A 27,159-nucleotide genomic window follows, 5' to 3' on the forward strand; every position below is an offset into this window, starting at 1 on the left:
GATAAAAGCAGTAATGTTTCCCAGAATGAAGACTACATTTCCCATGAGTCCCACCTCCTCGTGTTATTAAGTTCTCGATCTGGCCAGCGCGCATTTATTTTCAGAAGCAACTGAAAGAAAATTGATTATCTTGTACTGTATTAGCAATCCTGAGGTCATGAAACTTGCCCTTTGCACTCCCCGACTGTGAGATTATTGTAGAGACTCACACAGAATCAGTGACAGAATCTACGACTGCTGAGTGTCCAACACCGACCGAGAACACAGACACAGCTTTCACTCCACTTATACAAGGACCGGATGGCTCGATTGCACCAACATTCCTGGTCACCTCAACGTAATTTAAAAACATATCGGTGAAGGCAAGGGGCCTTTATTAGATCAGTTTGTAAGTTGGTTTTCTGTTTTCACCTGTGATAGGTCAACTGATTGTAACAACCTATAGTAACAACAATGGTGGTGCTCTTTGTAGATCCTTACAGGTCATTAAAGGTGCAGTTTACTTTGTGATCCAGCAGAGGGTGCACCACTATCAGCTTGAGAGCATGCCCTAGTGACCTGTCATTAAACTAAGCTATTAATGTTAGGTTGACAAAAATGGAGGAAACCAGCAAACAAAGCATGGGACAAACGCCAAAGCTCAAACTCAACCGCAGTGTGCAGTAAAACATTCCTTAACAGACTTAAAATGAGAAAGATTTGATTCTGATATCTATTTCTTAATAACACATTTAAGACAAAAAAAAAAAAAAAAAACAGTAGTGCTGATGGCAAATACTTTATTTTTTTTAAATACAGACAAAATAGACAAATATTATAAAAGACATCTGAAACACACCAACGCCTGCGACAGGAATAAACTATTTACGTCAAAGTGTTTCAGGAAGTGTGACAATCAACCCACTCCTTAAAAACGGGCACTTGACTTACAAGATCACTTCTACACCGCGAAACCTCAGTCTTTGTACAAATAGTACACAAACAAACAGCTCTGAAATCAGACGGACAGAATGTCACAGATTAAATGTGCACCGTATGATTTGTTCAACCGCTCGCTCTGGCACATTTAATCTCACCACAGTAGGAGTTTTTGAATTGTGAACGTATGTTTTGTTTTCCTTTAAAAGTGTCATCTCACTAATCTTTCTTTAATATTTGTTCTTTCCGGTGCCCGATCAATGAAATCAGCAGCACTGAGGTGTGTTGTACCGTAATGATTTCAACCTGTTACAACTTCATACACGAGAAAAACATTAAAGCTGAGAGAAACTTGAAGCCTTTATAGAAACAAAACCATCACAGAATATTTGAGAAGTTACTAATGATTGTGAAACATATGTCATCATGTTGGAGGAGTAAACATGCAACAGAAAACCCATTAACAGCCAAATGTTTGTGCAGCAGTGGCCTAGACTGGCACTCTCGTAGGAGGAAGAAGTGATGATGTTCGTTTGTGTTGCCGGTCCTCCAACATGGCGACTCCTGCCTCTTATAGGACGACATTTTGGGACAAAAATCAAACAAAATCTACCTACCAGCACCTCTAAAGTGAATCATTTGACTGCTCATTTCTCATTTGTTTAATCTGTACAAAAACTAAAGTAAAAAATGAGTAATCAAGGTTTTACAGGACGTTATGTGCCTGACTGTTTCTTGACAAGAACATTAACTTGTTGCCATCTTCATGTCACTGCAAGGTTACCAGGCAACCAGCGGAGATTGCTACCTTCGGTCAAAAAACGGTCCAGCACATAACGTCCTATAAAACCACAACTTGTCATTTTTACACTTGTAGAGGTCTTGGGAGGTACATATTTGAACTGACCAGACCAGCTCTATGAATCTTTGTGCTAAGCTAAGCTAACCTGCTGACTGCTGCTTCAAATTTACTGTACAGACACGAGAGTGGAATCAATATTCACATTTAACTCCGGACAGAAACGGGAATAAGTGTTTTATTTTTCCAAAATGTTGAACTAGTCCTTCAAAGACAAACAACTGTCACTATAAGACAAACCTGCTGTATGTTGACTCATTTATAGAGCCATGTGGGAAAAAAAACGTGTGTTGTAAAGCTTTGCAGCTCCATTACTGCCCCCCCCCTTCTGAAAGTGGCACCAAGCTTCAGTAACAAATAAAACGGTTTGATATGAGGAAACAAAAAACTTTTAAAGTATGGTGAATGTGAGTTAAACTGACTGCAATTTAAAAAGATGATAAAAGGTGAAACCGCCAATACAACATGCAGCTATGGGGCCACTGACCTACAGTTGGTGTGAAGGACACTTACTGACAGTACAAGCTGATGATAGTGATAAGCTCAACTGTCCCCTTCTGAAGGAGATTCTTGTTTCCACAGACACAAGAGTGGTATCAGTCTTCTCGTAGCACGTAAGTGAACAAGCAAATCATTTCCTAAAATGTCAAACAGTCATTAATGAGGCCCCAAAGAAGGAACCAACGACTGCTACCATTTACATAAGATCCACTGCTACAAATAGTTTGGATTGGCTGTTAAAGAACTCACAAACTGATGGTTCTCAATAACTAAAAAACACATCTTTCATTTGCTACAGTACCCCAAATACGCAGCTTTAATAACAAGACTTGCTTTGGCAATAAACAATTCAAGAAACAACAAGTACCTTTTAAAGGCTGTACAGTGGCATTTTACAAAACAGTTGTTTGGGTATTTACAAAAACGCTGTCACATGACACAGTACAGGCAATCTACTTGTTTCATTTTTAGTGGTGCAACAGATCATAGTTGATCCAAACAAACTAGATAATAAGACTGTGATGTTTATTCCAAGTTGGGAAATATCTGCTGCCTTCCCATCGATGCACAGATCCGCTCATCGGAGCAGCTCCAGTCTCTGCTCGTCTGTGACGCAGCAGCCGTCAGCTTCCAGTATAAAACCGCTTCTAAATGATCTATAGATGATCAATTCCTTTTATGAATGTCAGCACGTTGCAGAATGGTGACGTCAAACCCATGTGTCTACGCTGCTGGGACAACAAGGAGGAGTCATGGCGGTGAGGAAGAAATGGTCCTAGGCTTTGCTTCATTTCATGAATAAACTTTACTCAGTTTCTACAGTGTTCAGACTCTATAAGAGATAATAAAATAGTTGCGTTTACTTTGAAAACCTGTGTACTTTCAACAAAGTTACAATTCGACAAAGAACTGGACTAATGAGCAGAATTGATAATGGTATTGGTATTAATAGCATCTCATCAATTCCCATTCCTAGCGGATATATCGGAGCAAAAGCAGCATAGCAGTCGTAGTCTGATCCAAAAAAATAGTCCGATCCGTGACAAAAACGCGATCTGATCCAACTGTGAGTTTTGTGATCTGTTGCACCCCTATATACTTCTTATGATTTGCCCTAAATAAACACTTTTTCCCCCCGGGTTATAACTGAATTAAGAATGAAAGCTGAGTCACTAAGTAAATTTCACCTTGACGCAAAGGCTGAATGATGTCTATCAAAAAGATTTTGAACACAAAAACTGAATTTTCCCCAAAAATACTCACACATATAAATTATAAAAATAGTGTACTACTGAAAAGTATTTTCAGAGATCTACACTGTGCATAACAATAGAAGAAGTCAGCGTTTGTCAAGTTTGCAAAGGGTATTGCTTCACAGTATGTGGACATCATTGATTGGTCCCGCCAGACAAAATGTACTTCTTCAGCGCAAAGAAAATGAATTCCATACAGTAAAAAAAACAATACTGATGTATGAACAGCTTCTCTTTGAGGAGAATGTTTCTTAAAATAAGGATTATTTGTAACAGAACCGACGCAACAAACCAGAAGAAGAGCTGCGACACCTTTTGGCTTTTTCACTTGGGCACCGAACGTAATGGGAACGTCGCCGGATGACGAAGATGCAGCAATAAGGATGACTGGCAATATGTGGGAAAGAGGGAGTTTCTTTAAGTCACAAATACTGAGACCAGTGAGGGCACCAAGAGTGGAGAGACTCAAGGCAAAATTGTTTTGTCCAACCTACTGTTAGTCCAACGCTCAGGGAAAAGTATACCACAGAAAAGTGGAACAGTGGGGAGGGAAGTAAAAGGTAAAAAGTTTGCGACGGCAGTGACCGACCAGAAGCGGTGGAAAGAACCAGTCCGTCCAACGATGTTATCTGAGATCTTTGGTAGCTTTGGGGACTTTGAGGACTTTGTAAATGTCGTTGGAAAAGACTGTGGTGAAGTGGGGTCGTGAGTTCCTGGACATGTGGGTGCAGAGGGGGATTTTACCAATATTTTGGTGATCCTCAATGTCCCAGATCTCTGGCATGCTGCACCCAGGCCTGGGCAAAGAGAGAGGGAAGAGAAGGAGAGAAAGAGAGAGAAAAGAAAACAAGGTGGTTAATCATTAATATGAACTATTCGCTGAGCATTTTAACTAAATTAAAATCTTTCCTCTTTGTAATTCTCTCTCAATACGCAGCAACTGAATAAAAATGTGAAAGAAAACGTGGTCCTGGGTAACAATGTGCCTCCTTCCTGTGAGAGGGCACTCATGGTGTTGAGGTACCTGGTTCGCCTGGTGCACCAAGAATCCTCCAGGACAAAGAAGTCCACTCCCAGCTTCATCAGGTTCCTCTTTACGGTTTCTCCAGACATGCGGCTGTACATGGAGTAAACCAGCTTGGTTCTCTCCCTGCGAGGAACGAAACACAGTGGCGTTACAATGAGTAAGGGTGAGAATGACTTTTAAATTCAGACTTGATTTTAAATGCTTTATGTACATATCATTTCAGGACATTTATCTGTTTTGATTTTAACCTTACTGTCTCATTATATAAAGCACTGAATAAAGCTTGTGATTTTTTTTTAATTGCACACTTGGGCTGCAGGATATGTTTAAAAAAAAAAAATCACTGTTGTGATTATTCTGACAGACATTGAGATTTCAATATGATTCAATATTAGTGAGTGTTACAAGTTCCCCCCCCTGCTGGTCGGACACATGACAGTCACTAATGTGTTTCTGCTCTTTTCTCAGGTGGGAACCAATAAAGAGCGGGCGGGGGGATTACGGTTCACTCGCTCTGCTCATCCTCCAGCCGGGTCATGCTGCTTGGGTTCTACTTAGATAGTAGATTCTAGTTGCTTTTGCTTTCTGATGGGACTGGGTGTTCAGTTTATTGGGGCGTAACAGAAGTGAATGATCATTTTGTGCTTGATTTTCATTTTCACTGAAAAAACAAAACAAATAATAGAAATCATAATGATGTGTTCGGGTCATGTTTTCTCACGACTGTAGACCGAGATTTGTACAACAGGGCATCTCTGGAAACTTACCGTACTTCATTATAATGCTGTTTTGGCACACATTTTACCTGGATAAAAAAAAAAGCTTCTGATATTTTCATATTGCACTTGTATATTTAAATTAATCGTGGAGCTCTGTTATACACTTTAGCTATGGAAAGATTATCCAAAACACATCAGAGAAAGAGATTTACATAAAGAGATATAGATTTTACCAACATCAACCCTCCTGCTACCGTCAAGTACTCCAGTCACAGCTGAATTGAAGTTACAAAATTCTCTGTACCATTTCCTATCAGACTGCAGACTGTGTATCCAGATGTGTAACGAACTGTCTGAGAAAGAGATACATATACACACCCCATTATGCAGTATGTGCTGTATTTTGACTAGGATGAAGAGGACTGGAAACTGCCTCTAGCCAAACATGGCTGCTTTGTTTGTTTCTCTTTGTGTCTCTGCTCTGAGCACAAGAGCAGTTGTGCTGTACTGTGAGTTCCACTGACCTCAGACCAGCATCTTCATAGTGGGGGTGGTTGACGATGGGCCGACCTGTGGAAAGCTTCACGCTGGCCATGGTGGGCATGGCCCCAGCAAACACAGAATCTGCAACAAGCACACGCAAAAACAAAAAATAAATAAGACCAAAAAAAAAGAGAGGAGATGGAAGATGAATGCTGTTGAGTGGATTTAAGTTAGTAAAAGTTTAGAAATCAACTGTAGGATCATTTTGGAGGCTGTAGTTTGTATTGCATTATACAGAGAGGTGTTTCTGTTAATTAGCCTACCCTCATTGATATACATGGAGTGGACAAATAATAGAAACATCCATCAGTATAACATAATATCAATTCCATCATACAAATGAATCAACAGCTCTCTCAAACAGTTTAAACAAAACTACAACTATAACCTTCATATATCAGACTGCATTGGTTTCAGCTGTACCTACTGAATTGGCAACTTAGTGTATATTCAATAACATTGACAACCAAACAACCGTTACCATTTCAAACAGATTTAGCCCGGTTTAATCTTAGATGTCTAGACATCTATTGACATTCACATTCGTCAAAACAATTGTTACCAGGTACTGAAACAAGCATAATGTCACCCACTTGTCGCACACTGATCTTTACCTCGTTGACCTTTGGAAGGAAATATTATTTTTGTTCAGCCTGTTGTAACTGTGAAAGTATTTCCAATATTGAGTTCACGCTTGGAAGATTTATGCTGGCATATAAAGTGGGACCAGGAGGTACCTTGGTGCTGTGTACTGTTGCAGTTCAGCACAAACTTGTGAAGTAATCTTGAATAACTTTGTGTGTATCCAACTCACCAGGACGGGCGTTCTCCTGGATCCAGGTCAGCAGCTCCTCCTGCGGCAGGTTGCTGAACTCTCCAATAATCGCCCACTGGGCCTGCAGGTTGGCCACTCCCTGTACGGCCATGATGGCCATGACGGCAAACACCCCAATCTGGTGTTTAAACCTCTCCCCGATCCAGCCAAACAACTGACATAACAACCAGGGAGAGGGGAGAGAGAGAGAGAGAAGAGAGAGAGAGAGAGAGAGAGAGAGAGAGAGAGAGAGAGCATTACTAAAGTACAGAATGTGTGCTCAAACAGATAATCTGCTTATTAATACACAAATAATTGAGGTGGAGAAGAAACTTCACAGGTGAAACACTGATGACATTATTGGTCTTTTTGTTTTTGTTACTTGTGGTGAGAGACAGACCTGTTTGGAGCAGATGAGGGAGGCCATGATGCACATGTGGGGCGTCAGGAAGAGCTTCAGACGCATGATGAGCACGGCCAGGACAGCAAACGCCACCAGCTGCAGACTGTGGTACACCAGCTGCAGAGCGACAAGTCCACACACAGTCCGATAATCAAGACTGACAGGAAAGGGCAGAGGAAATAAAACGAGCAAGATACTCTTCCAGGAGCTGCGACCAATCTCCTCATCTGCCGAGGCAGTTAACTAAACGTCGAACTCAGACCAAGCTCAAACCGCTTGAACCAGAACAGGCAATTTGAAGACGCCATATAGGGCGGCCAATTGTTTAAACACAAACTAACACAAATTGGAGCGAACTAGCAAATTAGAGGGCAGTGTTAAACAGATAATCACAGGGTTCCTGCTATTTTTCAGAAATCATGTTCCAGGACCTTTTCCAGGAGTTTTCTTGTCAATAAAGGACAGAACTCTCTCACAAACGGCCATACCGTTGACTGGTAGGCCTCATATTACAGTTTTTCCCAGTTTTATTCCTCCTTTTTTTTAAATGATGCACGGTGATGATGATGTGAGCTGGGTGGTCAGCCTTTATAGGACACCCAGCGTTAGCTCGCTTTAATGAGATATCACCACAGCCAACGCCGCAATGATCTGACTACAGTTTACTACAGTAATCCTCTAACCCTTGTTTAAACAGGCAATCTGAGTGAAGGCCTAAATTACAATAACATTTCCAAGACAACTGATGTAAAATGACAGTAACATAAGCTTGTCGCTGAACGTTAATTCTGCAAAGTAGGTTAGGATTGCGTTCGTATTAATTCCCTGTTCTAAATTGTTCAGACTATTTTTAAAGTCACAGCCCTAATTGATGAAGAAATCATACACTGCAGCCCTACGCTGAGTGAAACTATGATCTCTTGAGAGGCAGCTGATCTGAACTCTGAAGAAAAGCTACATTTGCTGGACAGACTGTGTAATGACATTTGCATGATGCTTTGATCTTTAGGACTTCTGCTCCCTGTGAGGAAGGAGGACACGCTTGGGTCTCTGCAGCGTTACTCACTGGGCCATATAGAAACATTAAAGCAATTATCTGGGAAACTGTGTGGCTGGCGAATGAACATCAGAATGCTTTCCTGCCCTGGGAATGATATTACAGAAAATGACATGAAGCAGCTGGGAGAAAGCTGACAAAAGGCAGCACAGTGTGATTTCAGAGCAGAAAGGGAAGCTGCCTTTCATTTCTTAGTAATGAGAAAAGGGATGAAAATCACTTTGGGACGTGGTAACTGAGCAGACATTACTGCGCTGGAGCAATCTAATCAAATAAAACAGGTTTAGAAAAATGGAACTACGCTCAGAGTTGACACCGAGGTGTTATCAAGTGAAAAGTATTCTTTCTCACCTCTCCTTTTCCGACAATTTCAGACCTGCAACAAGGAACAGACAAAAATATATGAACTCAGCAGTCCAAAATATCATATTTTCCTATTTAAAACTGTAATAATATAGCAAACATGTAAGGATAGGGAAATCAGGCCAGCAAGAAGGCCTCAGAAGGGCTCACCCTGCAGCTTCATCAACATCATCGGTCTTCCCTCCGTCCCTCAGGAACCGGACTATATCCTGCAGAGTCTGAAAAAGGACAAATGGTTAGAATGAAATGCTAAGGATATTCCTTAATATGTCATGTTTCTAACAAATAGTGCAGTGTATGAGAGGATCTTCCTAACAGCCTGCTCATGTACTGCACACCATGCTTTGTCAAATCGACTCATGTATTCTTAGCTTAGCGTGGGCAAGGCATAATGAGATTAGACTACATAAAGAGCAGTTCCTTAAATAGTTATTTTCTCGGATGTCCCCCCCCCACCAAAATATTTCATGATTCAGGAATCAGGAATAAATCTTCTTGTTCGCCCTTCCTCAAAGCTTAAACACACACATGTAAATGTCAACTACACACATTATTATATTATTATTATACACATTGAAAGCAAATAAGACATAACCTGCATTTAAAAAGCCTCCTCCTATATTCAAGCAGTTCTCCTCCTGGTAACCAGAGCAGGTAGACATCCAGCTTTGTCTTCCTGCCGCAGTGAGCCAGTGTCTCAAGGCTCTAAAGTGATTTAAACTTCATGTTTGACTGATTGCTGTATTGTTCTGCATCACACTGCAGACACTGTATGACTCTCACATCTGTACAAATCTGTTGTAGAAGATGTTATTTGTTATTGTTATTTTGTATTGCATTCTTTTCTTCTCTGGTTTTCAGTGGAACCGCTGTATTTACTTGAATTTCCCTCGGGATAAATAAAGTATCTATCTATCTATCTCTATTGCATTCTATTTACTACTACTACTACTACTACTACTACTACTACTACTACTACTACTACTACTACTACTACTAGATGCGCTAGTTGTCTGTATTTCGATGTACGAATGCATGTAGATTAATAACTGAACGTGTATTGAGTCAGGCGGACTTTGGCGGACAAGCAGTGGACTTTGAGATATTTATTTAATGTCTGACACAACTCTATGACGCAAACTCAGCTGCTGGGTTGATATACTTTTTGCTGACAGTGTGCAACACTCCCATTAGTTTTTCATCAGATTACATTCTTTGCATTATATACAGCTGACATTCACTGAACCTCTCCTCCAAACAGCAATTGTACAGTCATAGCTTAGCAACTGTAACCAGACAGCTACTGAAGAGCTACTGAACCTACTGACTGTTTTACTCCACTCAGAGCTCTTCACTTTCCTTCATGTCCTCTTCATGTTTTGCAGCCGGACTTGAACTACGCCACGTTTCAAAACAACCCCAAGTGTACAGGTACAGAAGACTTACCCTCCAAGCAATGAGAGCAACCACCAGCATGTTGATGGGCAGCAGCAATGTTTTAAGGTAGCGTACGGGAGTCTGAGTGGGAGGGAGACAGACGCACAGAGTAGGTTATGATAGGAAATGAGAGAGACAGAGCTATCTTATAATGTACACTCTACTCTAACCACCTGTATGCACATGCACAAACACAAAACCAGGCCGCTGTCTAGCACAGAACTCAACTCAAAATGAGCTGCCAGATTTTGCTGTCAGGTTCTCCTGTGAGCATAGATTACATTCCCTCTACACTGAGACCTGCTGGGAGAAAATACCAGCCTTTGATATCAAACAGACAGAATTTAATCTATTTCTGAAAGCTTCACAGGAGTCTGACGGGCCTTTTGAAAGCAAATGTTTGGCAGGATTTTCACAAACCACATAAAAGTAATATTATATCAGTGAACACTATTGCAGTTAGTCAATTAAATAACTATTTTGATAAATAATCAATTAATCGTCTTTTAAAGATAAAATGTCCAAATTCTCAGATTTCAGCTTCTCAAACGTGAATATCTTCTGGTATCTTTAGTCCTGTATGACAGTAAGCTGAATATCTTTGGTTGTGGACCAAACAAGACTAATCGACAATGAAAATAACTGTTAATTGCAGCCCTAGTGAACACATAAGCACACAAACTTACAAGAACGATGGCTGTCAAATCAAAACGTACCTCTAATTCAATGAAGTCAAATTCGGCAGCACACGTGTACATCAGAGTGTGGAAGTCCTTGTAGCTTGTGAACTTAGACTTTATGAGTCCACTGATGTGAGCCTGGAAAGGACAAAAAAAACAAACTTTTTCAACATACATTTTGTATTTAAAGTTTGTTCTCTGTCCAACTATTAAACCATTTCTATTCACACATAAAACTCAATTTCCCTGCCTCTTTCTACAAACATGGCAACCCATTGAAACAACAATATATAATCATATCAGGAATTTAATTTCTATAACTAATTGTATCTTACATCATCCGAGGCACAGAGGACTGTGGACAGCATGAATTTGAGCAGAACTGTGGAGCCGACCCAAGCCAAACCCTGCATGACCTGAGGAAGAAGAAGAGATACACACTGACAGGCTGACAAGAAACACGCACGCACGCACGCACGCACACACGCACACACGCACACACGCACACACAACTCAGGCAGGAAGCTGTAATCAAAGCCCCGAGCTGCTCTGGGACTGGGAGCAAGCTATGTTGTTACTGACTGGACACACTGGGCAAACAAGTTCTATTCTATTATTTTATCTCTTATAGTGTCACCTTTATTGTTATGTTATCATCCAAGTGACAGCTGGTTACTTAATATTCTTTTTGAGAGTTTTAGTTTGAAATACATAGGCAATACTGAATTTAAACATTACATATGAAATGACTGCGTTTTAGCCACATTTGTGGCACACTTATGTTCATCATCAAACCATGTGGAAAAACTAAATCAATGTCAAATGCTTCGTTATTAGATGTCTGACTTTTTTTGAACACAAAAGCTTCCACAGATTTCTGTTAAGTGAAAACAGCCCATGTAGGCCGTACTGACTTTGTGTTAAACACAGTTATGTTTTTAATTTAGTTCACATTCATAAGAATCAGCAGCAAGCAGTTGTAAAGTTCATTCTCAGTTTATTATTAAACTAAAGTAATGTGCACGGGTGAAAATGCGTGTGCATTTTATGTTAAAAAAGATGACATTGTATTTGTGTGTTTAATAGCTGTATGACTGCTCCGTGTGTGTGTGTGTAATGCCAATCTTGGCAGTGTGTTTTTGTGTGTAGAAGTATGCAAGGCCTTTTGTCCAGCACCCTCCCTGAATGTAGGGATGAAAAAATGTGTACATTTGATGTTAAAGAAATGCATTTGCTTGGCTAATTCTTTAAAAGTGGGTCGCGACTTAATGACCATTGGAAAATATGTACACATGAAGGAGAAGTAAATTCTACATACCCAGGTGATGATGCCAGGTTTGAAGACTTGAGCAAATCTATCCCTCAATGCAATGATTGCCTGAAAACAACAACAACACACAACACAATAAAGAAAATAATCCACAGCCAACATATGTATGATCTCTATCATGGTTTTGTATTTTTAGTTCCTTTCCTTTTGCAATACCATTTACTCAAACAAAGACAAATGTATTTGTTATTTTAGACCAGCCGGATCCATTGATCAACCTGACCATTTCTTGACTGACCCTATCAATCTCAGAACATTCAATGATTGCACACGCGCTACATCGCACTCGAAGGTCCAGCTCACCCAGATGGAGACGAGTGAGGAGGCGTAGAAGGACGTGAGCAGCATGGAGTTGCCAAACATCAGGATAAAGCAGATGCCGAGAGTGATCTGCAGGATGAAAAACAGGAAAGAGGTGTCATTCATCACGCTCCTGAGGTCATTCACGCGGCTGTGGACGGTCCAGCGCAGCCCGTCCGGCTATGGTAACCAGTGATTTTCAGCAGCTTGATGTCTGTGATCGGTCTCTGTAATAAGGCCAAACATGCAAGCTTGGCAGTGAGCTCAGAGACACAGCCAGCTTCTGTAGGTTTCCAGTGGCCTCATAAAAACACTCCTTACTCACTGTCGCCTGCACAAAATGACTATCTGTCTCTCTATAGCAGGAGGGTGGTCTTTCTGAGTGCCAGTGTTGTTGAAAACACTCCACAGATTTAAACTAATGCAATAAACTTTGAATACGCCGCCACTAGCACAATATAATCCTACTCAATGAACTCTTGATGCTTAATCCCACAGTGAAGATTGAAATAATGCACCAGTGTGCATTGTGTAGACAGTCGGGCAGTGATTCCCAATCAGGAGCACTTACAACACTGCGGGGTACTTCAGCAGTTGCCAGGGGTTACGTGGAAAGATTAAAGAGTAGCTCAACCCATTTGGAAAGAATAAATATTACATTTTGAATTGACAAATATATCCACATTATGAGTCAGATGTAAGAAATGGAATATGATATCCATAAGTATGTTTTCATTGTTGTATAATCACCTGAAAATAAGAACTGTTGTGTTTTCATTACCACAGAATGAGCCGTTCTTATCTACACAGTGAGCCGGTCCTCTTCTACAGACTATGGCACAATGAACCGCCATGTTTCTACAGTAGCCCAGATCGGACAACTCAAAACACTCCAGATAGGGCCTTTCATGTTTGCAGCGACTGTAGTTTCTCCTACATGCTTGGAAGATTGAACTGTGTTCAAATGGTTGCAGTCTGCAACTTCTCTGCTAGATGCCAGTTAATCCTACACACTGGTCCTTTAATCTAGTCAGAAACACTGCAGATTCCTTTTCAGTTGATCAACAAATCAGCAAATTCATTTTCAGTATTGTTTCAGCACAAAAAAAGCCTTATTGTTTATTTTTCAAGCTTAAATATCAAATATTCTCTAATTCCAGCTTTTGAAATTTTGAGGAGTTGCTGCTGTTTTTTTTTTTCAATAAAAAAGTAAATAGAATATTTTGAGGTTCTGGTTCAATTTCAAAGAAACTGCGACGGGCCATATACTCTATTTTTGACATTTTAAAAACACTTAATTATTGAAGTAACTGATTGATAATTAAAACATTTAGTAGTTGCAGTTCTACACGTCTGTATGCCCTGTAACAAGTGACACTGCTCAGGCTCATTAACAACGCTGTAGGTCATAGAGGACACACACGCCTGGTTGTGCGTTTTTTTTTTTTTTTTCTTTCACACACAAAGCCAAAGTCATCGTTGCCAAGCTCTCTAAATTATGCAGAGCCATATGCCTTCCTCTGACACAAATCTCCACCATCTCACCACAAAGGGCCTTCTCCTTATCTGTGGAGCACACAGTCCCTGGCTAACAGCCTGGCATGCTGAGGGGATTAGGGGGAAAGAATGTGGAGGAGAGGAACCAACGGCCAGAATAACACACACACACACACACACACACACGAACAAAAACATCTGTACACATTCTCACATCAACACAGATATACTTTTGTCCTTAGCAGGGTGAACTAAGTTGCCCACATATCCTCCCTTTTTCATGCTAAAAAGGCACTCGTGCGTGTGCAGTGGCATCATTAATGCTAAAAAAAAAGTCATCCCTGTCTCTGCTGGCGTTGTCCTCGGGGCTCATGAAATTCTTCCGGCCGAGGAGCTGAGCGAGATAAGGAGAACCGAGGCAGAGCACATTACAGCTCAGAGGAAAGAAGCTTGAAAGACTTTCACTTATGCTGGGGACAACACATGAGCCAAACACACAGTGAAAGCGAATATACATTTGTGATCCATGAAACTACTGAGCAGTGCCACTGCAACATGCACAAGTGACAAAGAAATATGTACAGTGAGGGAACAGAAACACTCCTAACACTCTACGATGGATGGACTGATGTAGGATTCTGTACCATATGAGTGACCAGGATGGACTGCATCTTGGCGGCAGCGAGGTAACCCAGGATGTAAGAAGCAAACAGAGAAGCCACCTGGAAAAGAAGAAAATACAGACAACCTTAACAATAACCTCTAACACTAAACAATATACAAAAACTTTTTTTAGCTTTAATAACTGGAACCAGGCACAGATGCTGCGTATTTAAACTTTTGAAATTCCAAATGAGCGGAGGTTGTTGCTGCAAAATATGAAGCACTTCTGATAGAAACTGGATTCTAATGTCAACTGTTTCTTATCATTTCACATTTCTACTACCACGTCTGCTTAAAAAAGAGAGACAGAGCACTTTATTAATCCCAGTAGAAAACTGGGTTATTAGATGGTAGGTATAAAACACAATACACTAAAAAACATTTTTAAACAATGTATGTACATGTAAAATTTGAGAATAAAACCATATCTAAAACCTTGGAGCAGTGTGTTTATATTGCCTTGTGTTTCTTCTATATCTCATCTTAATGCCTTTATGTGTTATGTAAAGCACTTTGAATTACTATACAAATGAACTTAGCTTGCCTTTAACTCTAAATCTAAACTAAATATCCACAGTACATTTGTAGTGTATGTCCAGTAGTTAATGTTATGCACGGTGCTGCAATGGAGCCGTAAGATTAAACTGTGATCAATTAATAAACGCATCAATTTTAAAACGCAGTATTGGGCACCCCAAGCAGGGGAACTTTGATGCATCTCTCTCTCTCTCTCTCTCTCTCTCTCTCTCTCTCCTCCTCTCCCCCCATCATCATTTCCTGTTATCGCTTCACTATTACACTTAGTGTTTTAAAGCATACTTTTGCAATACTGCATTACTTATCAAATGCATTTGAATTTAAATTATACAACTCTCAAGTAGTGAAGTATAACTACATAAAAACATCATTCAATCTGCCTATTAATCATTCCAGTTATGGAATTATGTCTCCAAGTGATGAATTTTATAGGGGAATAGGAATAGCAAAATAAATATTAAAAAGGTTTTTTTTTTTTTTTTTATTTTTATGTAACTTTTTGTTAATCCATCTATACTATTTAGGTATATAGAAATATCATCTCACACATTCCTGCTTTAAAGTTTTCATTGTGGGATTAAACATGTGTAAGCATTGTGCAATCACACAGGACAGAATATGGAAAAATACATTTTAAGATGCTTTTTATCTGATTTTATTTTTCTACTTGCAAATTAAAATGCAAACTTGCTTATTAAAGTTTTTTAAAATTGATCAATTTATTAAAGCACTATAATTAAACCCCAGTAAAAATCTCTAATTATTTCGGTCACACACTCCAGGTTCCATAGTTATGTACAGGTATGTAATCATAAAATAAAAGGGATATGAACTATCAATACAATATTGTAATAGCGTCACTAATTCTGTGATTGTAAAAACTTTTATGAGTGCATTCAGTATATGTATCCACTGAGGAGTGAGCAGTGCGGGTGGATGCACAATATTTGGCCTCAGGGTGGGTTACGCATACAGTGGATCATGCAAACAGGTGCAATTAGCACCTTAAAAATAGGAAAAAAAAAAAAAAACAAGAGAGCTATTAAATAACTCGCCTCGTGCTAAACTCCCTGTACAGAAAGCAGCGGGGCCCTGAGGGGGCTGCTGACAGCGTGGGCTAAACTGCTGCTGAGCACAGAAGCTTGCAGCAGTGACCTGTTTGTGCTGGAGTCGTGGTTCAAACTCCGGCTTTGCTGTCTGCCAGCCTACACTCTTTAACCTCCTATTTTTTCCCTTTAACTTGTCTGCAACTCTGAAAGAATAAGTATATTCTTGTTTTATGTGCACATTTTCCTACTGTAGGTTATGAGAGGTGTATGAAATAAAGATGTGAATGACGTATTCATGTAATTTCAGTATCTTTATCCCTCTTCTTTAGTCTTTCCTGCCTTTGTGTCTTCGCCATCCTGGCCAATTTCTGCTCTCTTTGTACCTGCCTTGCCGGAGTCCTCTCATCTCTCCAAGTCTCTATTTTCTCCCTAATCTCTCTGCCCCTTCTTCCTCTCTTCCCACATTCTCTCTCACTGTTTCTTTTGCTCTCTGTTTACCTGAGTGAGCAGCACGAACTGGGCGAACTGCCAAGGCAGCATGAAGCACAAATTGGAGACGCCAAGAGCAACCATGGCTGTCCTGCTTGGGTTCCGGGTCCTGGAGAGAGAAGAGAGACAGAGGGAGGGGGGGGGGAGAGAAATAGAGTGGTAAGAGAGTGTCGGTGTAGAGGAGATAAGAGAAGATGCATTAGGACGGCTGAGAAAACATACACACATTCAATTTCATTCCGAGTGTACTACAAAGACCCGGTTATGTACTGAGCCAGCATCAGAAATACGACACGTAGTTCATTCTCCTTTTAAAGCCGGAGGTAGAAGAAGTCCCAGTTTACTGGCTGCACTCACACAACCCAAGGTGGCGTCCACTATTTGATGTGCACTGAGAAGATTACTAGTCTGTGTGACAAGTACACCGCTCACCACGCTGTCTTCTTCAGTGCACTACTGAGCAGACAATAGCCGCTAGCTTTGTTTCTCCCCAGTAATTACACAGGACAAACTGTTATTCTGGAGCCTACAGTCTGTTAGTCTTCTGTTAGACTTCTGTCATGTCACATATTCAACAGGGTATTACAATGAAAAGAAAAACAGATGCTTTCCCATGTGTTTTATGTCTTTGTTAAACAAAAGAATTCAAGCACCAAGGTATAGTTAGAGTCGGGGAGTGAATACCAAACTAACGCACTGTACAATGTTCCACTGTGTTCCCCCAGAAGTTTTAAAGCTGCAGGTGTTATGACAGGATTATATGGAGGAGTGTGATGACACTACTGCCAGTGTGTACTGTATGTGCACCAACAGGCACACTGTGAAAGAGTCATGACAAGTTGAGATTTTCAAAATGACTCCCACTCTTACATTATCTGTGTGTTTTTATGTTGTAATATAAAAGAATTTGCTAAGACTTATTGGGACTAGTGGGACAATCTGGACCACTGTGGTTTTTAAGACAGAGAGGCTGCTGGTCAGTTTACCGTAGGATGTAGGTGAGAAGGAGCATCTGCAGGACTAAGAAGGGGTAGGCAAAGCTTTCCCTCAGGGGCGGAGTCCACATCACACGAGTGCTCTGATAACACAGACAGAAAACATGCACATTAAAAAAAGCAAATCAAGTGTAATAATTCAACAGCATTTTGTTCCCCTGCAGCGCTGCTAAAACACTGACACACGGCTTGCGTAACTAGTGTTGCTGTTACTAAATATTAACAGCAACTGACTGCCAGGTTCCAGACGAGCTTGTTAATATGTGACCCATTTAGAGTGAGGACTAAAAGTCGTAATGTGGAATAAAGAGGACGCAGGTTATGTTAGTCTGTAACGCTACAGGGACATCCTGATAAAGAGGTTTCCTAGCAACAGATTTACACATGACTAAAGTCTTTCCTAACAAAGACATTTCTTAAGCTCTAAATCACTAGTTTGAAACTAGCAAGCAGTGACCTGATAGAGGAGTCTTCTCTGGTTAAACGATTTAGCGCATCGTGTCACGTTCTCCCAGTTAAACATCATCATAATAATCATCCAACCATATAAACTTAATGGTTTTGAATCAGGGCCTTCAGTATTTGGATCAAGCAGATGGTGAAAAATGAGGTGTGACAAATTTAGTAGCCTCCAGCTGTTATTTCAATGTGCCAGATACACATTTAATCAACACTGCATATCTTCTGATGCTATGTGTGCAACTATACCGAGGATGTTCGGCACAGTTCTTTTTACAGAATGAATTATTTTCTATCTGATCTCCAAGTTCAAGTTGTAGTTTGAGTGTTTATTGGCCAGCTGTGTCATTTTATCAGACTTGATCGACAGATGTTGGGGTATCACAGAACTGCGATCACAGCCAAAAATAACTGGGACATCCCTGGTTTTCTGTTCTCTCGCTACCACACATTTTTGAGAAAGGGGAACCTTTTCTGTGTTGCTCGGTAAAATCCCACACCGCTATTTATACGTAATAACACACTTCACACTACAATCTAACTTGTGTTTGTCACCTCCGAACACCCCGCTTCTGTATTACCAGCCCACTGCTTCGTCCAACAAACAGGAAGGCAGAAACACAGATGTTCCTGAAATGTCACAACCCACCACTGCACTCAGGGGAAAGAAAAGACTGGAAAGGGGAGACAATGGTGTTTGAAAGGGTCGAAACACACCTTGAGTGTGAGTGTGTGTGTGTGTGTGTGTGTGTGTGTGTGTGTGTGTTTTGTGATTGAGATGTCGGCGTATTGATCTGGAAAAACAGAGACCTTGTATTTGTTCTGAAGGAAACTGGAGAGAAGGAGGTGGGTGGAGGGACTCGGCTTTGAATGCCAGCCAAAACCAACTCTAAGCTCCTTTGAGGGCTGAAATGAGTCCCTATTAACCACCCTCTGCTTTTCTGAGAGCTTTTTCATTTTGAGTTTTACACATTTCAGAAGCTTACACCCAGAGAGACTTGCAGAGGATTGTAGTACGAAGTTTACCTCCGCACTCACTGACGCTGATGGAAAGGGCAGTGCACTCACCTCGCCGTGATTGAAGAAGAAACACATTGTGGTAACAATGCCGCCCAGTCGACTGCCACTAGACAGGAAAAATGAAAAGAAGTGGGGACGTCAGATAAGAGAGGTAGAGAGCAAACAACAGATTCAGAAAGGTCATCCTCAGTCTGATGTCTCAAATCCATATTTGACAGAAAAGAAACCGCAAAGCTGTTTTTCTGTCTGTGTTTGACAGCTGACGGCCGAAAGGATGAGATGGACCGTAAAAACTCATTCACTCGTCTCTGATGCCTATCTGAGCATGAGAGGACAGAGCCTCGGGGCCGGGGGCCGGGGCAGGAGTGGACTTACCTGAGGTAGGCTCCGTAAATGAAGAACAGGCTCATCATCGCGCCGTTCAGCAGGAACACACAGGTCACGTAGAAATACGCCGGGTCGCCCATCCCTAACATCCACAACAGCACACACACCCAGTCAGACACAGAGAAGAGTAGAGGGTTACTAATGGAGACTGAAACTAGTGCTACAACAACAGATCAACTGTGGATGAAGAAACTAATGAGCATTGATCATTGATAACAGATTGACCTATTTAAGTCATTCATCATCCAAAAATGCCACACATTCACTGGTTCCAGCTCCTTAAATGTGAGACACTGACCATGTAATCATCCCTGGTTCAAGTCCGGACATGAAACTTGCATCCTGCCATCTCTCTCCCCTCATTCCTGTTAGGTCTCTACTGTGTCCCATGGCCCAAAAATGTACTGTTTTGCATTTTAACAATACAATAAGTGTTTTATTCTGGCCCGTGTCCCACCATTAGGCTTCAGTTTTGGCCCTCCAAGGGAAAAAGTTTGGAAACCCGTTTTTATTGACACTGCATTTAATCAAATAAAAATAACAGTTGGAGCCCTAAATATCCAATACAGAAGAGAGGAAATCTATGTCTATGTTTTCTGGAACAGTCTGGAAGGGGTATGCACAAGTCTCCTTCAGACTGTAAGTGTAAGGGCAGGCAGCATCTCTGCAGAGCTCTTAGCCATTCATGGTCTCTCTGCTCTCCCTACGAGGATTTCACATACCACAATCCCCTGCTGCAGGCTTTCTGTGGCCTGTTTTTATTTTCTGCCATGTAATCCCATTTGTGATTTCATATTACCTAAAAAAAACAAAACACACCATTCCATCCAAAATAATACACCGTAAATATGTGCTGTAAAATGTTTTAATTAGTTTATGTGTAACATATTGTGGCTCTGTACACTATGTCTCGTGTTTGACATCCAAGTCAGGTATAACTTATAGTCTGAGTGTAATGTTGTACAGGGCACATAATCACATGACCAACCCATTTTGTATTTTCATATGAATAATAGAGCATAATTTAACTCTTCATATGCTTACTGTTGATTTGGCCTCCCACTACAGACGTGACTTGGCTTTTCTGCTCTATCAAACACTGAGGGTTCATGGGAGACTTAGTGGGGTTGAGTAGAGACCTCTGCTGTGCATTATGTGCTGCCAGGCAGACTGATTGTCTTCAGGCCAACAGAGGCAGTTAGCTATAGAAAGGACTGCAGTTCACATGAAACTAGAAATTTGAAGTTGCAAAACAAAAGGGGGAAAAATGTTGAAGAAAGTAAGTAAGTTGTGATGGCCTAGTTGTTAAAACCCCAAAGGTGCTGTAAGGGATATTTATTATTAGTATGTCCTCAAGGGCAGACAGCTGTATTTCAGCATGGTGTCACAGGGAGGAGTGAGGAGACTGTTAACTGCGAGAATGGACCCAAAGTTGGCCAAAATGCAGATTTCTCTTACAGCACCTGGTTCGTATCCAACTGGGGACCTTTGTAATCCTTGGCACATTTCCTGCCACTTCTCTGCTGTCCGCTTTCAAATAAAGATAAAAATGTCAATACCTGAAGGAACAACAAGCTGTTTTTACGGGGGGAGACTATAGAGATGACAGACATTTTAGATTTAAATAAACCGAAGCTGAACTGAAATTAGCAGGAGAGTACGTGGCATATTTGAGACCTGCGGAACATTTAAGTTCCCGCTGCTCAGCTAGAAACAGTAAGAAATATATTACACTGAATAATAATGTGTCTAATTTTACAGAAACTTCCTCAATTTGTACTCAAACCTTAAGTGGGTGGATGCAGTTTTTTTTCTGACAGCAAATTGACTTCATTTCACCTCACTAAATTAGCATTTACACAGACGGGTACTGACGAGGCTGTAATGACAAACAAGATGTTTGGAAGTTCGTTGACATTACTAAGAGCCATTTTATCAGCGTGATGTGACGGTAAATCGCGGGACAAACAGAAAAGCGAGAGCTCGTTCCAACACCAGCTCAGTGTGAAGATGTCATACAGACTTCCCCGCTCTCTACTGTGTCGTTCTGCGCCTCACAAAAATAATGCACTCGCTGACAGTTACAGGAAATGTTCCCACTTTCTGTTTGCTGTTATGCAAGGCCGCTTGCGTCAGGTTTATGTAAACACAGTGAAAACAGCCGGCGTACGTCGACCCTGGGGTGCCGCGCTTCACTAATGAGACTGACAGAAACACATAGATTACGGCGCCGCGAAGGAAAGCCGACAACAGTTGCTTTGCTTGTTTACTGTCAGCAGATTTAGCCTTTGAGAAAATGCTGCTGCAAACAAATATCAGATAACTATTTGTGTGCAATAGGTTAAAAGCATTTTTCTTTCCCTCAGGCTATTATGATAATAACCATATTTCCCTTGCTGTGTTATAACTGCTGTTCTACCAACTTCTTTTTTGCTGCTGTTTACATACTTAATGTCATACCTTTGCTTGAAACACCTGACATGATGAGCCTTGCTTTGTTAATCTCACTATTAACTAGTTGATGGACAGAGAATTACAACCATTTGGATTATCAATAAATCACGTCAGCATTTTATAAAAAAACCAAAACAGTTCTCAAATGTGATCATTTGATGCTTCTCTTCGTCTTATGTGAAGATCATTTATTGAAGAAAAGTTCAACATAGTCTATTCTCACTGGACAGGTCAGCTAAAAAAGCAACAGCCCGTGAAGACACACAGGCCAGATACCCCACCCCCTTCACACACTTTTATACCCTGAGCAGCAGCTGTCAGTCCAACTGCTCACCAGACAAAATAACTAACTATACACACTGATACACGGTGCACAATCGGGAGCTGTTTGGGGCTCAGTGTCTTGCTCAAGGACACTTCGACATGCAGCGAGAGGAGCCGGGGATCGAACCCGCCAACCTTCCGATGACCCGCTTTACCTCTGAGCAATGGCCAGACATTTAAAAGATGTCATCTTAGGCTCTGGGAAGTTTAGATTTTTCATTATTTTCATTGGCTAAACGTTCTTATCTATTAATGATAATTAATTAAAAGTATTCAACAAATTAATCAATAATAAAAAAATATTTGCAGTCTAATTGATAAGATTATTATGTTTTACTGCTTTTAATCCGTGCATGTTGAAACTCATACCTGATGATTGGAAGTAAAAACAGTGATTTGCCAGTAATGACAGTTACATTTTTTAAGGTGTTTCTGTTAAAGACTTGATTCCTTTGTTTAATTCTTTTTGTAAAATGTACGCATTTTTCTCTTGACTGCCAACTCCCCATGAGGCTGTTTTGACATCTGTCCACGAGAGAAGAAAATCGGCAAAGTCTGAGAAGAAATTTGTCATCCAGTCAAGTCAGTGCGAGACTGTGTGAGCATTTTAAATGAGTAGCTCCAGGTCACAACAGTGAAACTATCTGTATGTGTAATGTAGTCATCATTCAACCTGCTGTCTGTCTGTGTGTGTGTGTGTGTGTGTGTGTGTGTGTGTGTGTGTGTGTGTGTGTGTGTGTGTGTGTGTGTGTGTGTGTTTGCAGATCAGACTGGAGGCAGTCTGTACCTTCACAGCTGTCCACAGGAGTGAGTCCCTCTCCTCTGTTAATGGACCAGCACATCTTTGTGGGAATCCCAAAGTACCCCATTACACCTGTGTACATCCGGTACCAGCTGGCCAGGACCACCTTGGGGGGGGGCAGAGACAGAGAGAATCAGCACAAAGCCTATTTAAACATGTCTGAAAGGCCTTTCTGTCCCATTATCTCTGGGGAGTACAAACACACAGCATTCCCACTGATGTCCTCTAGAATCCCATTAGACTTCCAGGAGAGTTTTAGATTTCCTCCCAGAACAGAAAATGTTGATCTTTCCTGCACGGTTTTCTTTAAAGGAGTAAACCGCTCTAATACAACTGAGCTATCTTTAGAGAATGCAGGAAATAAAGCTGATGAGTGGGTGAAGCCACTTTTAAACTGAATTCTGGTCTCATCTTAAAAAGTACCACCAATTCCATAATAGTCCCTGCCAGCATTACACACGTAAATGCGTCCAGATGCACCTTACACAATAATCCCTCTAAAATGTTGTTCATTTATTTCTGCAAAGCTGAAGTGCGTCTTGCTGATAAAGACCGTCAACACACAGCAGATCTCTTATTCATTTTTACAAGAGATAACACAGCTTTGTCTGGATTAATTTTTCATCCAAATTCTTTTATCTAATGCAGAAATAGAGAATGATTTCCAGAGATCTGGTGTGTCTTGATATTTGAACATTAACGATAGAATATTTCGGGCTGTACCCGATGAGATGGGTAGTGCTACCATACTGCAAATCATATGAATAGTTTGGCAAAAAGCGAGATTACCTCTGGATAGAGATTGAATCTCTTCAGTGTGTTAATAACCAGAGGGTACTCTGTCAGCCGATCGTTCATGACCATGTGGAGGCCATCCAGGAAGGAGGGAGCCTCAATAATGGTCTTGTAGTAGGAATAGTACAGACCCTGGAACCAAAAGAAGATGCATACACTTAAATAAACTGAAAAAGAAGTTAAAAAGAGGAATTTCGAGGCAGAGTTGCAGAGAGAGGAAGACCAAAAAAGACAAAGAAAAAAAAAGCAGACTTAGAGAGAAGGAACAGAGTGATACAGAGAAAAACAGACAGCAGACAGACACTAAATATAACTCTACGACATAAAACTCAAGACAGAAGAAACACGAACTAGTTCTACGGGCTCGGCAGATGGCAACAGCTCACAGCCCATTTGGTAGCACGCAGCAGGGGTGAGAGAAAGAAAAAATATTCTGTTTGCATATGATTAAATCGTCACCTTCAGTGTCAAGCTCGAAGCTTGTGCTGCATGTTAAATATCAACAACTTCTACAGTGTTATAGTGATGATGATGGGGAGGGGGATGCATAAACATATGCTGCATTAAATGGCATGATTTTGTGCCGGCTGCAGCTGCCTAAAGACAGAAAGTGACTGAAAACAGAAACAGAAATGGGAAAAGCACCGTCACTTTGATGTGACAATATTGTTTATAACCCTGTGGGAGGATATTACAATTGTCTCTAAATGTACAGATGATGTGGAGTCACAGGAGTTAAGGTACAGTCTGATTACACTTCTGCCCAGCGAGTATTGATTTCCACAGAAGTCAAGCACTGCCAGTTCATGTTGTGAACTGTGTATCTCTGGCAAGCGTGCAGGTCAGAGGTCACCCTTCGTTCAACTATGGCACAGATGCAGCGTTTGGAAATGTCAGTGTCATTATTCCACCGCTGCAGCGTCGTTGGCACAGACAGTTTGTGATCGCTCTGCTCAATATTTATTTATAACCTACATCACGACCGTCACATCCTTTTCTTTTTTTTTAGGTTGAGTGCGAGAGGCAGAACGTTAATGTGACAGCACCAGTTTATGACGATTAGGGTTGCAACTCACAGTCATTGTCATTAATCTGACTATCATCATCTTAATTACTTATTAATGAATTATTGGTTTATAAAATGTCAAAAAATAGGGTCTGTGTAAGCACAAGGAGCTGTCCCCAAAACGCTTGTTAATGCCAAAGTTGCTCTCTCAGAGAATCTTCTGTTTTACTATTCTCAAATACAATTTAATTACATACAATTACTCTAATAATTGATTCATCATTCCAGCTCACATTTGAGGAAATGTGAGGATTTGCTGCTTCTCTTTGTTTTATATGACTATAAATTTAACCTCTTTGGATTCTGGACTTTTTAACCAAAAACTCTTTCCAGGACATTTTCCAGGAGTTTTCTTGACAATACAGGACAGCACTTATTCACAAGCTGTCATATAATTAACCAGAGGGCCTAGTATTGACACATTTTACTCAGTTTTATTCCTCCTTTTTTCATGATGCAACAACTCAGGTTTAGGTAAGTGGTCAGCATTTACACATTAGCTCACTTTCAGCTCACCACAGCTCATTTTTCTGCAGTGTCTCTACGGTGGTTTGACTACAGTTTACTACAGTTTTCCTCTGACCTAGATTTACATAGCTGATTTTAGTGAGAGGCTAAAATACAATTCAAGTGTTTTTTCCAGGACACATAGATTATTTCCGGGACATTTGGCCATTTTAAATCAATTTCTATGCTTTTGCATGTGTGGGAACCCTGAAAACTACAACACAACAATGAGTCATTAAACTGAACATTAGTGCACGATATGGTGAAAACATCACATTGTGAATACAGATACTGTGATTCACGATTACGTGGGAATGATCAGTTTTTATTAAAATCATTATAATGTGACATTTTTGGGGGGTCTTTACCAAACACTGGAGAACAACATATGTACCTCTGCAGCACTACAGCACTTCATTACAACGCTGTTTGGTCCCTTTATCAAAACATTACAGCTCTTCTGATTTGCATATTGCACTTGTCGTGCAGCCCTAATGAACATCAGTCCCAGCAGACATCAGGAAACAGCGACATCAGTTTCAAATCAATGTTATTAGTGCATCCTTAATATATATCTAAAAAAAAAAAAAAAAAAAAAAACAATGAACAATTTACCATTTCTGTCCGAAAAGCCATTTCCTTCTCCAGGTTAGACAAGTGTGAAAAGTGTCTGTCATTCTCAAACAGCTGTGAGAGATGGTGCCTGTTTATCACAAGAGGAGAAACGTGTGAGCATCCCCACACACACACACACACACACACACACACACACACACACACACACACACACACACACACACACAGCAGTAATGCATGAGCAATAACAACATGCTGACACTCACCAGTGGAGATACCCAGTCAGAGCAGCTGTGGAAAAGAAAAAAGCAACTTTTAATGCTGCTCAGAAAAATGCCTCTTCATGCAGGCTGCAAACAGAAAGGGGGGGGGGGGCTGCTACTGTGGTGCATTCAGGAGCAGAAATCATAGCAAAACATTAGCTTGAAACAAAACAAAACAACCCGTCAACACGTGTGAACAGTGACATGTCAGAGCAGCACAGGTTCCCCGTTACGACCCTAACAGCGGGCTGAGCCGGCGATCAGCTGAGCTACCGTCAGCTCAGCTGATCGGGCTGAGCGGAGGTAACTTAAAGGGTAGCACGATCAGCTAATGCTAACGAGTGTGCATGGACGGTTAGCAGCCTGTTAGCTCGCAGCAGGGTGGAGGAGGAGGGAGGAGGAGGGAGGAGGGAGGAGGGGAGAGAGCTAACATGGCTAACCGCTCCTAAACTCACCGAGGAGAAGAGTGACTCCCAGCCTGGCGACCGCGGAGGGAGTTAGCCCGAGCTTGTGCCCGATGCCCGAGAGCCCGTTCGGGTGGGAGCTGCTGAAGGCTTTGCCCTCCCTGCCCGGTCGCCTCACGGTACTTTTACCGGGGGGAGAAACAAGCGGGCTCCTGTCGCGGTCAGCCTGGGTCGCTGGACTCTTCCCGGTCTGTTTTCTGGTTTTAGCCACCATGGTTTACCCCCCAGGAAAGAGCCGAGGAGGCAGCAAAAGGCGGTGTGTGTGTGTGTGTGTATATATGTGTGTGTGTGTGTGAGAGCAGCCCAGTTTTATCTGCTCCTCGGATCTGCCCCCTTTCTACTACCTGAGTGATGCTTTCACTGGTTTCACTCGCTTTTCAAGACACTCGGAGAAATCTTATGAGGCTTCGCCCCCTGCTGGACGTTTGGCGCCACTGCAGGGAGCTTTCTGGCGGTAACCGTGGCAACGACAACCAGGGTACCATGCAGCGGTGGCTCCCCTGATGTTGATGCCCTTAAGGTTAAAGGATGCTTTTTTTCCCCCTATCATTTACTAAACCTAAAGGGCTCTTACTAAGTGGCATATTTTATGGATGTTTAATAACAAT

General features: G+C 41.2%; 1 protein-coding gene across 1 annotated transcript; it reads right to left on the bottom strand.

The window, feature by feature from the left end:
- Nucleotides 1–762: 762 nt before the first annotated feature.
- Nucleotides 763–26,920, bottom strand: dpy19l1l (dpy-19-like 1, like (H. sapiens)). The gene is made up of 22 exons (XM_051407531.1): nt 26,543–26,920; nt 26,091–26,115; nt 25,864–25,951; nt 23,670–23,807; nt 22,866–22,986; nt 19,289–19,382; nt 18,962–19,019; nt 17,426–17,517; nt 16,449–16,548; nt 14,346–14,423; nt 12,208–12,294; nt 11,893–11,952; nt 10,910–10,990; nt 10,611–10,712; nt 9,904–9,975; nt 8,608–8,675; nt 8,446–8,470; nt 7,035–7,154; nt 6,635–6,809; nt 5,802–5,901; nt 4,556–4,681; nt 763–4,328 (listed from the first exon to the last, which is right to left on the bottom strand). Exons 1-22 carry the CDS (start codon nt 26,763–26,765, stop codon nt 4,157–4,159), a joined length of 2,205 nt encoding a protein of 734 aa, XP_051263491.1. The 5' UTR covers nt 26,766–26,920; the 3' UTR covers nt 763–4,156.
- Between the last annotated feature and the right edge of the window lie 239 nt (nt 26,921–27,159).

The sequence above is a fragment of the Dicentrarchus labrax genome, unplaced genomic scaffold, assembly GCF_905237075.1.
Source record: "Dicentrarchus labrax unplaced genomic scaffold, dlabrax2021, whole genome shotgun sequence".
NCBI lineage: Eukaryota > Metazoa > Chordata > Actinopteri > Moronidae > Dicentrarchus > Dicentrarchus labrax.